At 42.8% G+C, this 17,299-nt stretch overlaps 1 protein-coding gene across 1 annotated transcript; it reads right to left on the bottom strand.

Annotated features, from left to right (window-relative positions):
- Positions 1 to 1,008: 1,008 nt before the first annotated feature.
- wdr43 (WD repeat domain 43) lies at positions 1,009 to 15,961 on the bottom strand. Its single transcript, XM_070979951.1, has 18 exons — positions 15,737 to 15,961; positions 14,732 to 14,866; positions 14,350 to 14,471; positions 11,538 to 11,658; positions 10,479 to 10,597; positions 10,234 to 10,336; positions 9,606 to 9,670; positions 9,108 to 9,267; positions 7,799 to 7,885; positions 7,511 to 7,636; positions 7,148 to 7,294; positions 6,720 to 6,806; positions 6,475 to 6,506; positions 6,213 to 6,276; positions 5,316 to 5,429; positions 4,129 to 4,198; positions 2,262 to 2,317; positions 1,009 to 2,131 (listed from the first exon to the last, which is right to left on the bottom strand). The coding sequence occupies exons 1-18, from the start codon at positions 15,941 to 15,943 to the stop codon at positions 1,985 to 1,987; spliced, it is 1,962 nt and encodes a 653-aa protein (XP_070836052.1). The 5' UTR covers positions 15,944 to 15,961; the 3' UTR covers positions 1,009 to 1,984.
- Positions 15,962 to 17,299: the final 1,338 nt, after the last annotated feature.

Below are 17,299 nucleotides of genomic sequence, written 5' to 3'. Positions count from 1 at the left end.
ACAACCAACCAGGAAATGTCTGAAGTTCAACAGGCGGCTTAACAATGTCCAACAGTGGCTAAGGATGCATCCTAGGACAAATAAAAAAAATTGTCCCAGAGGTTAACCAGACGTACATTTGCCAGCTGACCTTGCATCTCTGGTCACATAAAACTGAAAAATACCTTTTGAAACATCTTGTAATAAAGCAGAAATTTGACCTTTTGCATCATATGTCCCAGAGCTTTGGGGTGAGGCGTCTTCTTCGTCTCACTCTGGTGTGTCAGGCCAGTGTTTCCTTGTAGCCCTTCACACTGGGACTTGATGGTTGCACCCATTTGAAGAAGCAACACAAAGGTGAGAGTTATGCTTCTCACATAAACCTCCAGACGAGAAGTGTTCTCAAACTTTACTTTTTGGTTTAACAAGAGAAAAGACGTAAAGGATGAAGACTGTTTGCTCCCAGACGAGGTCTTTCCCTGCACGTCCTGCATATTTAAAGCTCAGAGGAAACTGTGGTTTTGAAGACTTCCATCCTTGGGGACTTTGTAATCCACAATGCATGCAAATTAAGCTTGAGCAATATGACAGTGTATACTGCAACATAAATGTATCAACATTTTGGCATCCCATTTATTCTGTAATATATCTGGTTCCAGCAGGCCATTTTGCATAATGATGCAAAAAACAAGCAGAGCTGCTTTATGCCAATGTAATTTAAGTATTTAACTGGACTAGGCTAATTTTTTCCATAAAGTTTAACATAAAAAGAAATTTACTGTCATGATATACATTGACACCACAATAAGGAATCACATAAACCGAGCTGGAGAATTCATATCCAGCTAACTCGCTCGCCTCCCGCCTGGGAACACCTTCAGTGTGCTTTCCAACAAATTTCACGTGGGTTATTGCGATGCTTAAATCAGGCAGATTAAAGAGCAGCATCCCGTGTAGCTTTAGTACATAAGCCACCTTAGACAGTCTTATTATTCAGTACGCTTCTCACCCCGCCACCAGACACACTGAGCCATTTTCAAAACCCATTTATTCACCTATTTGAGCAAAGTTCACATTTTCTTTTCTCAGCTGCCCCTGTGACTATGGGTTGAAGGCAGTGGACATAAGGGCATGCCCAGAAACTCTAAACGCACAAAAAAGGACAAAAAGAGTTAAAACACGAGTGCCGCAACAAATCTGGAAACAATAAAAACAAAAACAGCATTCGGGAGACTTTACAGGAGATCATTTAATCCCAAGGATTTGTCAGGGATAGCTGTAGAGGGAAGAGCTCATACAAACACTTCAGTGTACATACAGATTTACATTGTGTGGGGGACATTATGTATGGTCTCACCTTGCAAGCCCACCACTAGATCGAGCAGTATTCTGTACAACAAACAGCTGGGAGGGGGTGGGGGGGCCTGAATCCCAACTCCACAGCTGCGCTGTGTTTGCATTTGTGGCCTCCGCTGAACAAGCCGTGTTCCACATGACCCACAGAGCTGAGTTAGAATGAACCAATGACAGAGAGCGCCGCCTCATCTACTGTTAACCTGCTTATACAATGTACTAATAATATTACAGTGACATAAAATTTGGAATGCAGACTGCAGTGCAGGTGGACTGGAACACAATACCTTTTCAATCACTTTCAATGCAAACTCATCGGGCTGTGGGGCTGGGACGCAGACTGACAGCTGAAGGGGACGACTTGCATCAATTTCATTTTACAGAATGTTTTGCCTTTTTCCTCCAAAATGTTGCATCTGTTCCTCAGACAAGGGGAAAAAAGACAGCAAGACATCACCGCCCGCGTGGCTGAACTGTGTTGTGGCGAGGCAGGAGGCCAAGCTGCCCGCGCTTCAACGACGTGTGTCCCTTGATTTTGTAAAACCATACTTTGTTCTGATAATAAAACCAAAGGCATGAAAATAAAATGAAAGTATATATAACTCTTTCAGGTCCATTTTATGTATGATTGGCATTTTCTCCTCGTTCGTTCTCATTCCTCCTCGCTCTCGTTTTCGTGCTCCATGTCTTCCTCTCCGTTCGCTTTGGAATCTGTTCTGAGCTCTGGATCCTCCTCCCCCTCTTCCTCATCTGCTTGTTCCTCCTTTTCTTCTTCCATCGCCTCCTCCTCTTCCCAGTTCTGAGCAGGACCGAAAAATAAACATCTTAGTGCTCAGCTCAAAACCTGACAGCTTAATAACATGTATGTAGTTTGTACACATACACTAAGTCACAGAGGGAACATTACTGAACAGTTTCTCTTAACTTACATCAGAGTCGTTATTAGGAAGACCTTCGTCATCAGAGGCCTCTTCATCAGATGATTCTGTAAAGGGCACACAAAAGAGAACGAATCCATCAGATGATACTACAAAACTGATTCCACTACATCGATGCTAACACAAGCCTCCAACGTGACTAAGCGGGGGGAAAAAGCAAGGACAAAGCCCTCCATGCTCTCACTGGTTTATACATTTCATGCCGGAGACAGCAGATATTTGCATTTCAATACTATAGAGGGCCATTTGGCTATGACAACAATACAGACTGTGGTGCAGCAGGGAGGAATGTCAATATGTTTTTCTGAGGTTATCGGCCCAATCAGGTGAGCCAGGCACGGGTATTGCTAAATATTCTACTATTGTATGTCATAACTGTAAATACGTTTACATGCTGGAGAACATGAAAAGGAGGCAGACGGAGTAGTCAGAAAAAAAAAAAAAAGACCAAGAAGTACATTGTACAAGTGGAGCATGATGTAATGTTTTGGTAATCCAAACAGCCAAACAGAGGAGTGGACAATCGTTCAGTTATGATGCAGGCAAACTGGCATTAAAAGGCCATTTAACCAACAATATATGCAGGTTAACATGTTTTTTTAAGCACACATTTCCACTAACACGAGTGCCAGGAATACAAAGTAGGGAGGCACACAGGTTAATTGGAGAGCCTGTTAGCATAATTTCAACACGCACTCTATCAACTGAATGAGTGAAATCATTTAGAGTCAGGGGCAAACTGTTGTCACAGTGTTGCTGCATGTTGTGAAAAAGTAGCTTTTATATTACACCATGACAACATGTACAATTTTCTACCCGGCAGCCTCTTATTTGCATCACCTTTGGGTGACTGCTGCACATTTATACAGGCCTAAATCGCATTCTGATGGACATTTCTACAGCTACTCTAATTATATCAGTTCATGGTACCAAACGCTTGGACGGATGTGTAATTCATGTTAGCCATACAGTCAACAACCACAACAATTAGAGAGGATGACAACTGTTTGAAACTCAAAGATCAATCAATTGCACCCATGAACCAACTATGATTGACAACTCTTAAGCTTCCTCTCACATTCCCATGTTGGGCCCACAATAAAGCAGCATCCACGCTGGACTGCCGCAGCCTTCTGTTCATCAGCTCCCTTTAGGAACTCTTTTTTTTAATTTCAATGGACCTTAACATCCTGGACCAGTGACAGGTATTGGAACTCAAAGCATGGCTTAATTATTTCATGAAAGCCAATTTACTATGAGGCTCAATAAAGCATTTTATACAGTACGGTAATGAGAAATAAGAGTGAACAGAGCAGGGCCTTGTTGTTCTGCTCAAAAGGGAGGATCTGAACGCTGCCGGTCAGGTTGCCAGGCAACAGGAGTCATGTTTGCGTGTGGTGCATCGCCAAGAGTGGCTCCATGATGGCCAACGCTGCCTTCATAAATCTCAACCGATTCAACGCAGTCTTCGTTAGGAGTCCCGGACGGCTTAAGGTGAACTGACAGGATAATGAATGCTGGTATAAACAATGAGGAAACAACAGTCTGATGCTGAGTTCACTGCCCTGCCAGTGTGACCTGTTGCACTGCAGCAGGCTTAAGGGAGTCACTCCAGTCAATCATACATCTGAAATGTGACGATGTGATGAGCTGGACTCTGAAATAAGATCCTTGTTTTACTTCTGTCAGCTTCCGCTCACACTGCTCACCGGACTGACAGACTGATTGAGGTTTGAGGGGCCACAGACATTGTGCTGCCGCCATGGAAGAGGGTTGTAAAGAACACGGACAGCTGGTAAACAGAAGATTAGCATGACTGAACACAAACAAGAACACATCAAAAAGAAGAAACACTTACCCTCCTCATACACAAGCTTAGCTGTGCGGTCAACATCTAAAACTGCGGTGCTGCTGTCACTTGTCGCCACCTAGTGGTAAAACGGAAGAGGGGTATTAGAGATCTAACTCGGATGCATCCTGTTGTTTTTTTTTCCTTTTCTCATTAAACGCATCTTCACATAAAAACTGGGGCATGTGAGAAAATACAGAGCCATGAAGTCACGTCCTGCCAGAGATGCCCCGCTAATAGATGGCAATTTTCAAGTTTTGTTGTCAAAGCATCATATTCGCACAGCGCTGTAGGTTGATGACTCTGAAATTGCACTGGGAAAATATACCTGTGACTGAATTCAACGCATGGATGATGCCAATCACACAGCCAATCTGAAGCTACGAAGAGGGACGTTCACAAGCACACTTCCTGACTGCCATCTCCAGAAACCATCAACTTCACATTTTGAGAGTTGATAATCACCGCTGCAGAATCTGCAGATGCATAGCTACAACCTATCAGGAAGAATCTCTGTTCACTTTATCAAGCAGATACTTTTAATTCAAAAGAAAATGTTCTCCACACAAATCAACTTTGCATTTTCAGAAGGAAAGAGGTATCACAAAACCAGAGTTTCTGCTGTGCAGTAATGACTTCCTTTTTTTTTAAACCAGGAAAATTTGTTTCAGTCTGATATATCTAAGTCTCTCCGGTCAAAATATCCAGTGACAAAAATTTGCTAGATTTGAAAATATTCCATCTGTACTCGCTGTTTTCCCTCAGTGCTTCTCTGATGTCCACTGCTCTCGCGCTCCTCTCCAGATTTGGTGAATTAAGCAGTTTATTTCAAGAGAACCATAGCTGGTGGAAATGCATGAAGGGAAATACATTACCCTTCATCACTATCTCTCAAAGATCTGATACTGTTTTCTTTTATATTCTTCCACAGTTCCTGATTTGAGTATCCATAATGCAACAATCCTCTGACCACACAGATGATGTTTTATAACTCTCACTTGACAGCCAACTTTCAAAGAGTGAGCTGAGAGGACATTTTGCACTTTGAAGGTGCTATTGGGCACTACAACATCATCATCAGGCAGGGGATCTAAGCTATCCTTACCACCCAGTTCATATGTACAACATCAGTCTAGTCATTTGAAACACTTACAGGCAAAGACACAGTGTTTATTTCTGTGTACAAGGAGACCTACCTGTGTCATTAGGAGATACAGCTTCCCATGCAGCTTTGTTAGCTTGTGGAACATCTTCACTCTGCTCTCAATCATATGATAAAGCACTCCCAGCTGGCTAACCAGGTCTGGCAGCTGTTGGATACATGAAGGGATTAGGTGAAGGTGAAACATTTCAGAAGCACAAAAACAAACAAACAAGACAGCACTCGACAATGAGCAGTGCATGCCAGGGTATAATTTTCCACATTTAAGTTACACATAAGGGTAGCCAGTTCACTTCAACTGACATTTACAGCTGTAGACAATGTTCATGTAAAGGTTTTGGGGGAATGTCCAAGGTTAGGGTGTCTGGCTGTTAGGGCTCTATGACCTGGTCAGGGGATATGTTGTTAATCAAAATGTGAGCTCGCTGACAGTGCTACTGCAAAGGTCACAGAGTGCCCTAAAAAAATTAATAGGTTTCCTCAACTTTTGAGCATCAAAGTGTATCGTAAATGGATATTCGGTTGCTGATTCTAATATTTTGGTGGTAGTCAAACTAACAGATGGTCAGAGGCAGTCACATAAGCTCTGCTGAGTGGTGGAGGTAATGACTGTAGCTCTAAATAAGATTAAATATGAGTGTTGAGATGGGAAGGGAAATGATATGCACAGAAGGGTGCTCTCTGTGTGTGTGTGTGTGTGTGTGTGTGTGTGTGTGTGTGTGTGTGTGTGTGTGTGTGTGTGTGTGTGTGTGTGTGTGTTCATATGCTTGTGTTGTTTACGGGAATCACATATGCTCTGTTTGAACTGTGGAGAGCCTTAAGTGTGTGTCTGAACTGACAAGTCAAACAACCAACAGACTGGAGTCTGTTGGCTTCATATCAACAGAACAGACAGAATGTGATGTTAGTGTAGAGTGTAAAGTGGACTCACCGATGCCAGGTATGATGTGTGCTGCATGATTACAGCCCTGAGCCACCGTACCATTAAGACTGCCCTGTGAGAAGGAACAAATGCACATGCTATCAGGTGGGAACCAGAACTATCTGACTGTAAATACTGGGTCATGACGGGTTTGATAATGAAAAGTAAAAAGCATCAGTGTCTGCCTTAGTGACATCTGGCTCATGTGTACAAACACTGTGAACTTAAGCCAATTAAATGCTTAGAGCTGATCTGCCAAGCTTTGACTTACGTAAAAGGGTGCCCTTGGAGCCTCTTTGTGATCTACAGAAAAAGAGATAAAAGGTTGATTAAAACCTGCAGTAAACCACTGAACAGAGCAAACTCAACTTCACTTCGAAATCCTAAATTCAGACAAAAGATCAGGGCAGGTTAATGCAGGTTAGGTGTCTCAACGATAAAAAAAAACAACAGCTCTTGACCAAGGTCACAAGAAAGTGGAGATATTTGTACAATGCACTGAAAATTTATGCTCACCTCTTCCACCAAAGGTAAAACAGCAGGGAGGGGTAACCGAGCAACAGTCTTCTTTATTACCATCTCTTTGCGAGTCTGAAAAACTTTCTGTGGGAGGAAAAAGGACAAAATGTTATTAAGCTTTGACAAATTTACAGTAGAAGTTCCTGTTTACCTCTAGATGAGCTTAACTTTACTTGCTTTATTGTATAAAGTTTGAGCTTATGAAAGCCTAAACATTCAAACTTGATTTGAAAGAGGTTTTAAGGATTGTGTTTCAATTTTCACACCCAAATCAACTAAGTTTTGGCTGGTAGGACATTAACCATCCCAACGGCAAATGAACCGAATCTTTGGACAAAAAACACACTTAGACGTCAAACCAAGTGAAGTTCTCAAATAAACTGGATGTTTTATTTCAGAGCTCAGACTCTGAGAAGAACACTTACATTTAAGATGTTGGCATCGCTGCTTTCCAGGCCCTGCACCAGCAGCACGGCAAAATTGTCCGTCTGTAAAGAGGCCGTCCCTTTAGGGGCTCCCTTCTCAGAGACTGAAGACAGAGCAATTTCACCGAGTCGCTCTGCTATCGACATCTGCAGGACAATGGACATACTTCAGGTAAACAGGAATTGACTGATATCTGTTCACTTGCTAAATTTACCCATCCAATTTACCCAGGTTTAATACCACATCACATAAAACTACAACTACCCCCACACAGTTGGATGTCTGTCTGAGCCAAAAACATCAGAATGAAAAGCAAACATGCAGAGAGCCACTGTTTGCTGCATCATCAACACTGAACTCACCTCTTTGGTGTCTGTGTCTTTTTTTCTCTTCTCTGATCCCTGTGGGGTTCCCTTGACCGGGGCTTGGTGACCAGGAAGCCCTGGGACCAACACTCTGCTTTTGGTGTTGACAATTGGAGTTTTCACCTGGAATGGGAAACAATTGGCAGGTGTTCATCTTCAGTCAGTTGTGGTTTTAATTTATCTACAGTGCACATGGATTGGCAAAGACAACCGTACAAATTCTGGAGAAAAAGAATACATCGATCTTCTTCACTGATACAAAAGGAAGTAAGGCTTGATTGTTACCTTGGAAACTGCGGTTTCCATGGAAAGGGACAAGCTGGTCTGAACATCCCGGGTCAAACAGACATGTCTCTCTGCTGTGTTGATCTCCTGTTAAGGTGGGAGGAATGACAATGGCAGTCAATCAAGACTTTGACCAGTGCAGGTTTCTCAAGGCTACAAACATTAGTCAAGAGCGACAGAACAATTTTACTCTAACAAAAAGGTCTGTATCGGCAGGGATCCTTTCCATGACGTTGTCAGGCACTTAGAATAACAATCTAAAACACTTTCAGTGGGTGTACTTTGACAGCGCCCGAAGAGATCACATTGCAACCCATTTTATGGCTACAGCGTTGTAGCTCAACAATGAACCAATTTCAAAAATTGCTGATCCCATTGCTCACTTGGACATAAAAACATGGGAAAACAGGGTCCACGAACACAAAATATTGATTAGAATATCTCCCGTTTGTCCAGGACAACCCAAGTACATTATGCCATGGAGAGCTACTATAACTAAATGCACTGAAAAACACTTTGAGGAGAAGAGGTATGAGGTAAAAGTCACAATGTTTCTAACTTCCTGGAAAATGTAGGATGATTGTTTTTGTCCTGTTGCTTCTACAGAACACCAAGATAATCAACGCTTCTATAAAGAAGATACAGACAATAAGCTCTATCATATGAAATGTGCTGTAAATGTGCTTACAATACAATAAATATGCTTTACAATAAAATGAGTAAAAACAATGAGAGACAATAAAACAATAAAACCAAACAGAATAAAATACAATAAATAACATACAATAAAAAAAAGTTAATGTCATCACGCTACTGGGTTGTGAAAGCCATCCTAAATAAATAGGTTTTTAATCTAGATTTGAAGAGGCCCAGATCAGAAGCCAGACGTATTTCAGCGGGGAGCTTATTCCAGAGCCTGGGAGCAGCAATGGAGAAGGCTCGGTCACCCCAGTGTTTGTATCTTGACCTGGGCACTTCCAACAGGAGTTGGTTGGATGACCTCAAGTCTCTACCTGGCTCACCAACAGTTAAAAGCTCAGATAAATAAGGTGGTGCGAGGCCATTAAGAACTTTAAAAACAAACATTAAAAGTTTGAAATCAATTCTGTATGGGACAGGAAGCCAATGAAGGGAGTTAGGAACAGGAGTGAAATGCTCTCGTCTGTTTGCGTTGGTTAAAAGACGGGCCGCAGCGTTTTGCACAAGTTGAAGGCGACTGAGAGAAGATTGAAAAACATGGATGTCAAAGCAAATTTTCAGAGCGGTCTAATCCTAGTAGTGCATCTGCGCAGACCACCCGTGTACTCACCACGCTCTCCATGACAGGCTGGAGATGGTTGCCATAGGCCAGGAGGACAGTCCGCGAATCAGCTCTGAGAGCAGCAGCCAGCAGTGGGATTGGCACTGGGGAGTCCTTTGTGTCTGACATCTGCACCGTACACGAGGGTGACATGGGTTTCTTACAGGGCCTGTGGGGACAGATGTTTAGACAGGCCATGAGCACGGTCAGTATACAACAACGTGAACAAAATGATTTATTATTCGACAACAACAACTATGCAACAGGTTGTGTTGGCAGTGCAATGGCCCCTAACTGCGATTAGGGGGTGCAAACATTCTTCCAGCCTCCATGGAGGTGTCCTGCACCTGTTTTAATAGTGCAATTCAGTGTTGAAATGTCACAGAGGAGCAAGCGACCATCTCAGTTGTGGTGCTGCTGACTGGCTACGTGCTCAAATGTTACATACTGTTATGTTACATAGTCAATGTGTTGTCTAATACAGTGTCCAGTGTTTGAAGGACTTACCCATTTAAAAAGTGCTCGAAGAGATGAAGCTGCCCATCCTTACACACCACTGCCAGCCTCACCGCCTGTGTCAGAAACACCACACACAAACTTAACGATTACACCACATGAGGGAACATTACAGTCTGGGTTAGAGGACCAGTGTCCAGGATTTACCACCAAACCCTAAAAATGCCAAAGGCCCTCTGTCCAACCATTGTGTGGTTTGTCCATTCTGGGCTACTTTAGAAACATGGTAGTACAACATGGCAGACTCAACGGGAGAATACCTGCTCCCTCTGTAGATATAAAGACCGTATTTGAAGGTATTCCATTTCTCTCATATTCTGCCAATAGATTGCCCTAAATCCTACATACTGGCCCTTTAACGCATGCTTGAATCCCATGGTCTTCCAAAATAAACACGGATTCATATTCACAGTGTAGAACACTAATTTAGCCATTTCTGCAGCTCGAATTGGTTTTAACAATATGTTCAATGCAAACATCCGTATGCTCGGTATTAAAAACATTTGCATGTCATAACAGACTGCAGTTATTTGATTCATAGAGCATAATTAACAGGTCAGCGCAAAATAAATGCATCATTACAGTCATAGTACACATCAAGACATTTCTCTGCTCTGACCTCCTCCTTGCTGTTGGATGTGACGAGGTCGATGTGTTGCGGCTCGTCCGTCAGGGTGAAGGATACCACTGAATTCTTGTCCTTTCCGTCCTCTCGTACTTGCCTACAGCGAGACAACTTCATGTCAGTCCAAAATAAACACGGCAATCAAAGCCAGACAGCAGCAGTACATTTTCAAAGATGTGTCGGTGACACAGGATCACTAACAACCAGATATGAGCTCTGGCAGTTTCGTTTGCACTCACCAAACGCTGAGCAGTCGATCGTGTGAAGCACCAGACAGGAAATAGAGACCATTGCTGTCAGGAGGTCGCGTGGTGGCAAAGCACAGGGTCGTCACAGCGGTGGAGTGGCCTGTGAACCTCTGCAGAGAGAACAATGACAAATATTAGGACAGGTGAGTCAACCCATGTTTGACTGTTTTATAACCGTCATTGTTACACTTCAATTTAACTCGGACTTTAGAAGAAGAATTTCCTTAATTCGTCACATTTTTTACACACAACATGCAGTTGAGGAAGAAACTGTACACGCCATGCATATGTGAAATTCCATCCCGCTATTTGACCCATGGTCTGCCGTCCTTCCTCCACGGCAGACCAGGAGCGGTGGGCTGCCAGTCGACCAACGCCCGGGGACCAGTTCCTTTTCGTCACCATTGGTCAGGTGGTGATCTTCTTGCATGTTTTTAGTGGGGGTATTTTTATGGAGGATACCCCAGGTGAAGACAGGGAGAACATGCAAACTCCACACAGAAAGGCCCCTTATTTTTCCTCAAGCAGCAGGCACGCCCAGCGCCCGCAGCGAGATTCGAACCGGGGACCTTCTAGCTGTGAGGCAACAGTGTTACCACACTGAGCCACCGTGCCACCCAAGTGTGTGTTAGTGAGTTATTTTGCTTTTTCATACATGTAAAAGGTCTGCAAAGTTACAATGCACACAGTCCACGCCAGAGAGAAGTTATTCAATCTCCAGAAAAAATAAACAGCTCCTGAACTGCCTGAAGTATCTCATCAGCAGTCCAGCCTTTTCCTCCGTTACTTGTCTGCATCACTCTGTACGACAGCACCAGCCCCCGGTAGGTGACCACCCTGCCCACTAAAACCCAGTGAGTCGATCTCACTTGTCTGCCATTTCCTTGCTAACGCAGGAAATGGCAGACAAGCTGAAAACTAGCATAATATGGCATAGTTCCTTTGAGTGTGGTTTCGAGCATACAGTTACATGAAAACCCAGAATAGTTGGGGGAAAAAAAACATGAATATAAATTCAAGATGTTCAAGATGTTCAAACAAGACACTCACCCTGTAAACCTCCTTGGTGTCCAGGTCCCACATCTTGATTGTCTGGCCAGCTGAAAGCAGCAGTTTGCCATCAGGGCTCACACACAGACTGGTCACTGCTGCACGGTCCGCCTTCCACTTACTGTGGAAAAAAGAAGTAAAGACACAATGACAACTGTTAGATGTGTTTATGCATTTTGGCTGTATTTTTCAAAGTGCGCTTTTATTGGATTCAATTTTGTCTCTTGTTGACCATCAAAAGCACTTGTTTTGTTGTCTATTGTGAGATGCAGGTAGTATTTCCTCTATTATGTTGTCTATCACGTCACTTTCCTTTTCATATAGTGAAGAGCCTGAAACTTTACAGCAACATTCAACACCATACTCTTTACTACTGTGCTCGATGTGATCCTAGTAGGAAATGCACGAACACTCTCACCATTCTCAAAACCATTTTGTGGACCACGAATGGGCTTTAGTGAGCATCAAGTGAGGATTCATGGAGACGTTCCTGTTGGTGATTGTACCCGCTGACTGTGCCACTGTGAAATCAGTCACCGAAGAAAAGAGTGTTTGGTGTTTATGATGAAATGCAGTGATACTAATGTGTGATGTAGAGACTTCAAATGGCTTGTTGGTATATTTCAGTACTCGTGAGAGTGTGTGAGAGCTGTGACTTTGAAGCATTAGTTTGAAAGAGTTGAATGTGGACACAGCCTATCTGTCTACACGAGGAGAAGCTGAGAGAAGAAGAAACTACTTTAGCAAAGAAATAACATACGCCATTTAAAGGTTACATCAGTTCTTACAACATAAAATGCTCTTTTTAGAGCCAACTACAAGCACTCTTATGTTTCAGAGGTGAGGGCAGTATGAAAGCAGCGCAGTTTACCACAATGAGAACAAACGCAGATGGCGCACCAGTACAAAAATCGGTCGTTAGTCATAAATAACTAAGAAAACCTTTGTGTTTTTTTAATCAAACCAGATTCCCCTGTGTGAAAGAACACGTGAACCCCATCGATAAATTATGGACCTCCATTCTGCAGAAATGATTTCATGAAAATGTCTCTCACAGCTGGTCTGTTCTTATCCTGGAAGGATGTTCATCCACTGCCCCCTTACAGAACTATACCTGCTGTACCTCAAAAAACCTTTGAACAACTTTAACAACCTCTACTTATCTTTGGTAGATTTGTAGTCTTTTCAGACAGCACATACTTGTACCTAGCTGTGCTCACAGAAATGTTATTTCTGTTTGAAAGATTAACAGTGAAATCAGCTTCTGTTATATTCTACGATCTCATAGAGCATTTAGCAGTTAATCCGAAATAGGTATTTTCCACAAACTGAAAAGGAAAGCCCCTAAGAGTGTTAATGGTGGCAGTAAGCAAAGTCAGCAGAGATGCTTTGGTAGGAAAAAAGAAAAAGGCTGCTTTGCTTCTGTCCAAAATACAGCTGTATTACACCTATAATGTCCTGCTATTGGCCTACAACTGTACTTAAGTCTTGTTGTCAGACTAAGTTTGAGATGAACAGGTCTAAGCCTTTCTCTCATAACAGCTCCAGACCAATATTCCTCTCTCTGCAGATTTCATATCTGCCATCAGCGGGGAAGTTTTGTGTAGTGTTGTATAATGGGTGAATGTGCCTAAAATAAGTCTCTCCACTAGGATTGGTGGTACATACTGTGCTACAGTAAAAATGTGTCCACCAGTAGAGATTTGACAATGCTGTTTCTACCGCAGGAGCTATCCGCCAGAACTGGTTGTGGCCATTCTAGACAATGCTTGTGAGTCCACCAGAAGCGGCTCTCTGATCTGCTCCATGGAGAATTTGTGCATACACTATTTTTGAATGGACGCTGCATCGAACTGCCAGGAGCCGACTGAGCCAGGCAGGAAATTGGACACAAGAAGAGCATAAAGAATCCAGTCGATGTTCAGAATAATACAGTTTGTGCAGACACCCAAGTATATATTAACAATATCCAATTAAAACAGACAAAAATATAAATAATTTAATTACGTAGCCTACTAATCGTATTTACGCAGTGTCATTCACAGTGTAAGCAGATTACCACGATTGATGACAGCCGAAGCACATGTCACTGCTGCTTCAGAAAGCATTTACGTTTGACAATTTTGAAAGTTTGGCAGATCGGCAAGTAGCTGGGACAACAAGAGAGATGGATGATTACGAAACAGTGATGTGTGCAATAGAAAGACATAAGTATGAGAACGTTTCCACCTGATACCAAACAATAATGTAATACCATACTCTAATCAAATTAATAGCATACTCCAATCACACTGCCAGGCAACTCATGAAATGTTAGATGAATATCAACCATGAAGTACAAACAAATGAACCTCTAGTGACACTGGGCCTAAACTACACCAACATCATTTTACTGTAACATGTTGCACAACAACATCTACTTTTAATTCAGTACGTCAGAACGAAGGTATTACAGATTTAACATGAACATTCAGCCTACATTCTCTCAAGAACATCAGAGAACATATTATCACAGTCTGACACAGACTAAACTGAAAACTCTTTTACAATTCCAGTAGTTGGAACATAACCTTTATTAAATAAACTCAAAACAGACCATCAGATTTCGTCCACATTTCACCTGGTTCTGTGCTACAGACTGAAAGTCTCACTTGATGTGATGTTATTTCTCTTAATAAATCTGACAGCATCCTATTTAGATTTTAAACATAATAACGTTGCTCAACATGACCAGTGTGTTTTTGGTTTAGTCAGTTCTACATTCTTTCTTTCAAAAAAAAAACAGATCTCCATTAACAAACTAGATACTGACCTTCGCGTCTTGCCGGTCTGCAGGTCCCACTCTACAATGTTGGTATCATCTGAGCCACTGTACAATAAACTGTCTTCAGGATGCCACTGGACACAATTCACTCCTCCACTATGGCCTCCATCCTGGCAGAGACAGGGTGTGATAGCTTAGCAGTGGTAAACAAATTAGCATATTATTCAAAATCAAACACTAATGCAATAGTAACGCTTAAAAATGTTCACTTTGACAAAAGCATGTTCATACATACAAATAAATTTAGAAGTTTCTCCATTTAGAAACAGAATTAAACTTTCCCAGTCAGAAAAACTTGCATTTCTTTCCCTTTCTGTAGGAAACAGTACACAAGCCAGGATGTTCAGAGCGTGTTCAACCTCAGACTCACCAGGGTACAGTGCAGCGCTCCCTTTGCTGTACTGTAGATGAGCACACTGCCTGCTGCTGTGCCCATTGCCAAGAGGTCTGCCTTCTCCTCCACCTGTCCTGCCTCCGATTTCCTCTTCTTCCTCTGAGGTCCTTCCTAAAACACAGCACATTTATAATGTTAACCTACCTAAAAATTACAATTACAGATATAGGTACAAGGCATGCTTGGTACACTTGGAGGCTGTAACTTCCCTTGTATTACAATCTCAGTCTATTACATCTCTGACCAGCTAGACATTGTACATCAGCGCACTGACAGCTGAACAAAGCAAATGGTGCCTTTGATTGCTGCCAACTGATATTATACAAATGAGCTATCTGAACAACCTACCGTTCAGCAGGCGACACTACGAACGGAAAATATGATGGACACAAAATACAGGTTCTCAACAGTACTGCAAAGTATAATTATAATTCACTGTTTATATTTGTGCCATAAATCAAACACCTAGACTCGTGTGGGATGCTTCACAAATTGTTAAAACTTTTTGAACCTAGTCTTCCATGAGTGTCATGGTGGCACACGCTTCTCAAGCTTTGATGGGCTAGCGAACTTAAAAAATAAGTTTACTTGCAGGACTAACAGTGTAAACAGAACGAGAAATAATTGGTTGGATTAATGTAGATGAAATACGTCTTCTATGGAGTTAGTTCACCCTGAAATACCAAAAAAAGAAATTGCTCATATTTTCTTGACTACCATGTGGGACTAACATGTGCGTCCTGCGCAGCTGTTGAAAGCTAGCTAACGGCTAACGTGGCTGCTCTGATAATACAAGAAAGCGTCTGCATTTAACATATAGCCCAGTGTGATAAGATTTTTGAGCTCTTTCTTTTGTGAATAGTGACACTTTTCTTGTTTTAACGTGTCCACGTCAATAGGAAACTGTAGCACAGACAGCTTGCTAAGGCCTCGCTAGCTACTGAAGCTAACAGCAGGCAATACCATAGCAGCCTCACGTACCTTGACTGTCCGGCATGGTCCCCAGGCTATGCAGGTACAAGTGGCACTCAAATGGGCTGAAGGCACGTATTCTTGTTGAAGTGTTTTACTATCTGTGTTCCAAATGCGAAGTCTGCCATCCTGGGCACACAAAGCTAAGTACTGTCGTGATTTGGGTGAAAAAACGCAGGGTAGCTGCAGCGGAGAATTCCCACCATCGGCCGCCATTTCTGAACCACTGCTTGAGTCTGCGTGCGTGGTTTACACAAACCACGTGTGGCCATCTGTGGACATGCGCGTTAGCACGTCACGAGCACCGGCCTCCCATTGGCTGCTGCCAGACCACAGAGACAGCTCTTTACAGCTCCCTTCAATATGAGCTTGGCTCATGCCGCCTTCAATGCTCCTCGTAACTTTTCCTTTTTACGGCAGTTTGCAGCCGTAACGTTGCATTACGGGCTGCACGGTGGCGCAGCAGGTAGTGCGGGTGCCTCATAGCAAGAAGGTTGCCGGTTCGATCCCCGGTTCGGGCGGGGCCTTTCTGTGTGAAGTTTGCATGTTCTTCCCGTGCATGCGTGGGTTCTCTCCGGGTTCTCCGGCTTCCTCCCACAGACCAAAAACATGCTCATTAGGTTAATTGATGACTCTAAATTGTCCGTAGGTGTGAGTGTGAGTGTGAATGTTTGTTTGTCCTTGAATGTGGCCCTGCAATCGGCTGGCGACCGGTTCAGGGTGTACCCCGCCTCTCGCCCATTGTAGCTGGGATAGGCTCCAGCCCCCCGCAACCCCGAAAGGGATAGGCGGTATAGATAATGGATGGATGGACGTTGCATTACATTACTGCCCTATGGATACTGTCCTTTTTTGAAAAATCTTGTAATTAGAGTGGCTATCATTAAACCAAATAGCCATTTTCTGTCCTTCACACTTCAATATACTAGTTACAGAGGCCTCTACTTACTTTGCTTAATTTTGTGATCATCACTCATGTTTCTTCTGTATATCCTCAGTATGTCACAGGAGTATACTTCATGTCTCTTTTTCATGACCCTGATTGCAATGATCAGTATACATCTACTATAATGAAAAGTGTACTGCTAAAGTCGCTGCATCTATTAGTGTGCTTGGTGTGCTTATTACTTGTTCTATTAGTTCCCTTAATTCTTACCGTAGGTAGCCGGTGGCAAAACCTTTTGAAGCTTTTTGGACTGAGAGACATGGCTGTTCAAATACCCAGTCGGATCTAATTGGCCACACCTCATGCACACTTATACATTTTCTCATATAATCTGTTATCCAACAACCCTTCTTTGTAGGGCCCTTTCCTTCACCCATCGTGTGTGCAAGGCCCTTTTTTGTTGGGCGGCTATCCCCATGTCCCCTCAGATGTATTCAATAACTGACCAGCAGTTGTTTTGGATGAAAACACAGTGGTGTTTTCCCTGAAATACACACACTGCCCCTAGAGACACACCCAGAGCCTGAGCCTGTCTGATGTACAGACTTAGCTGCTGATCCATATACAACACTTCCAATGATCTAGCCTTGATCTAATGAGGGCTTCATATAAATATCTCAGTGATA

Source organism: Chaetodon trifascialis, chromosome 14, assembly GCF_039877785.1.
Source record: "Chaetodon trifascialis isolate fChaTrf1 chromosome 14, fChaTrf1.hap1, whole genome shotgun sequence".
In the NCBI taxonomy this organism is placed as follows: domain Eukaryota; kingdom Metazoa; phylum Chordata; class Actinopteri; order Chaetodontiformes; family Chaetodontidae; genus Chaetodon; species Chaetodon trifascialis.
Note: the sequence above shows the minus strand (reverse complement) of the source record. Positions and strands in the feature narration are given on the sequence as shown.

Bases quoted from the DNA above. Each gene is read 5' to 3' on its own strand.
- wdr43 (XM_070979951.1), bottom strand. From the start codon at position 15,943: ATGGCGGCCGATGGTGGGAATTCTCCGCTGCAGCTACCCTGCGTTTTT. The intron at 14,472-14,731 runs GTGAGTCTGAGG...TGTCTCTGCCAG, and splicing joins GAGCGCTGCACTGTACCCTG to GATGGAGGCCATAGTGGAGG. The intron at 10,337-10,478 runs GTGAGTGCAAAC...GTCTCGCTGTAG, and splicing joins GATCGACTGCTCAGCGTTTG to GCAAGTACGAGAGGACGGAA.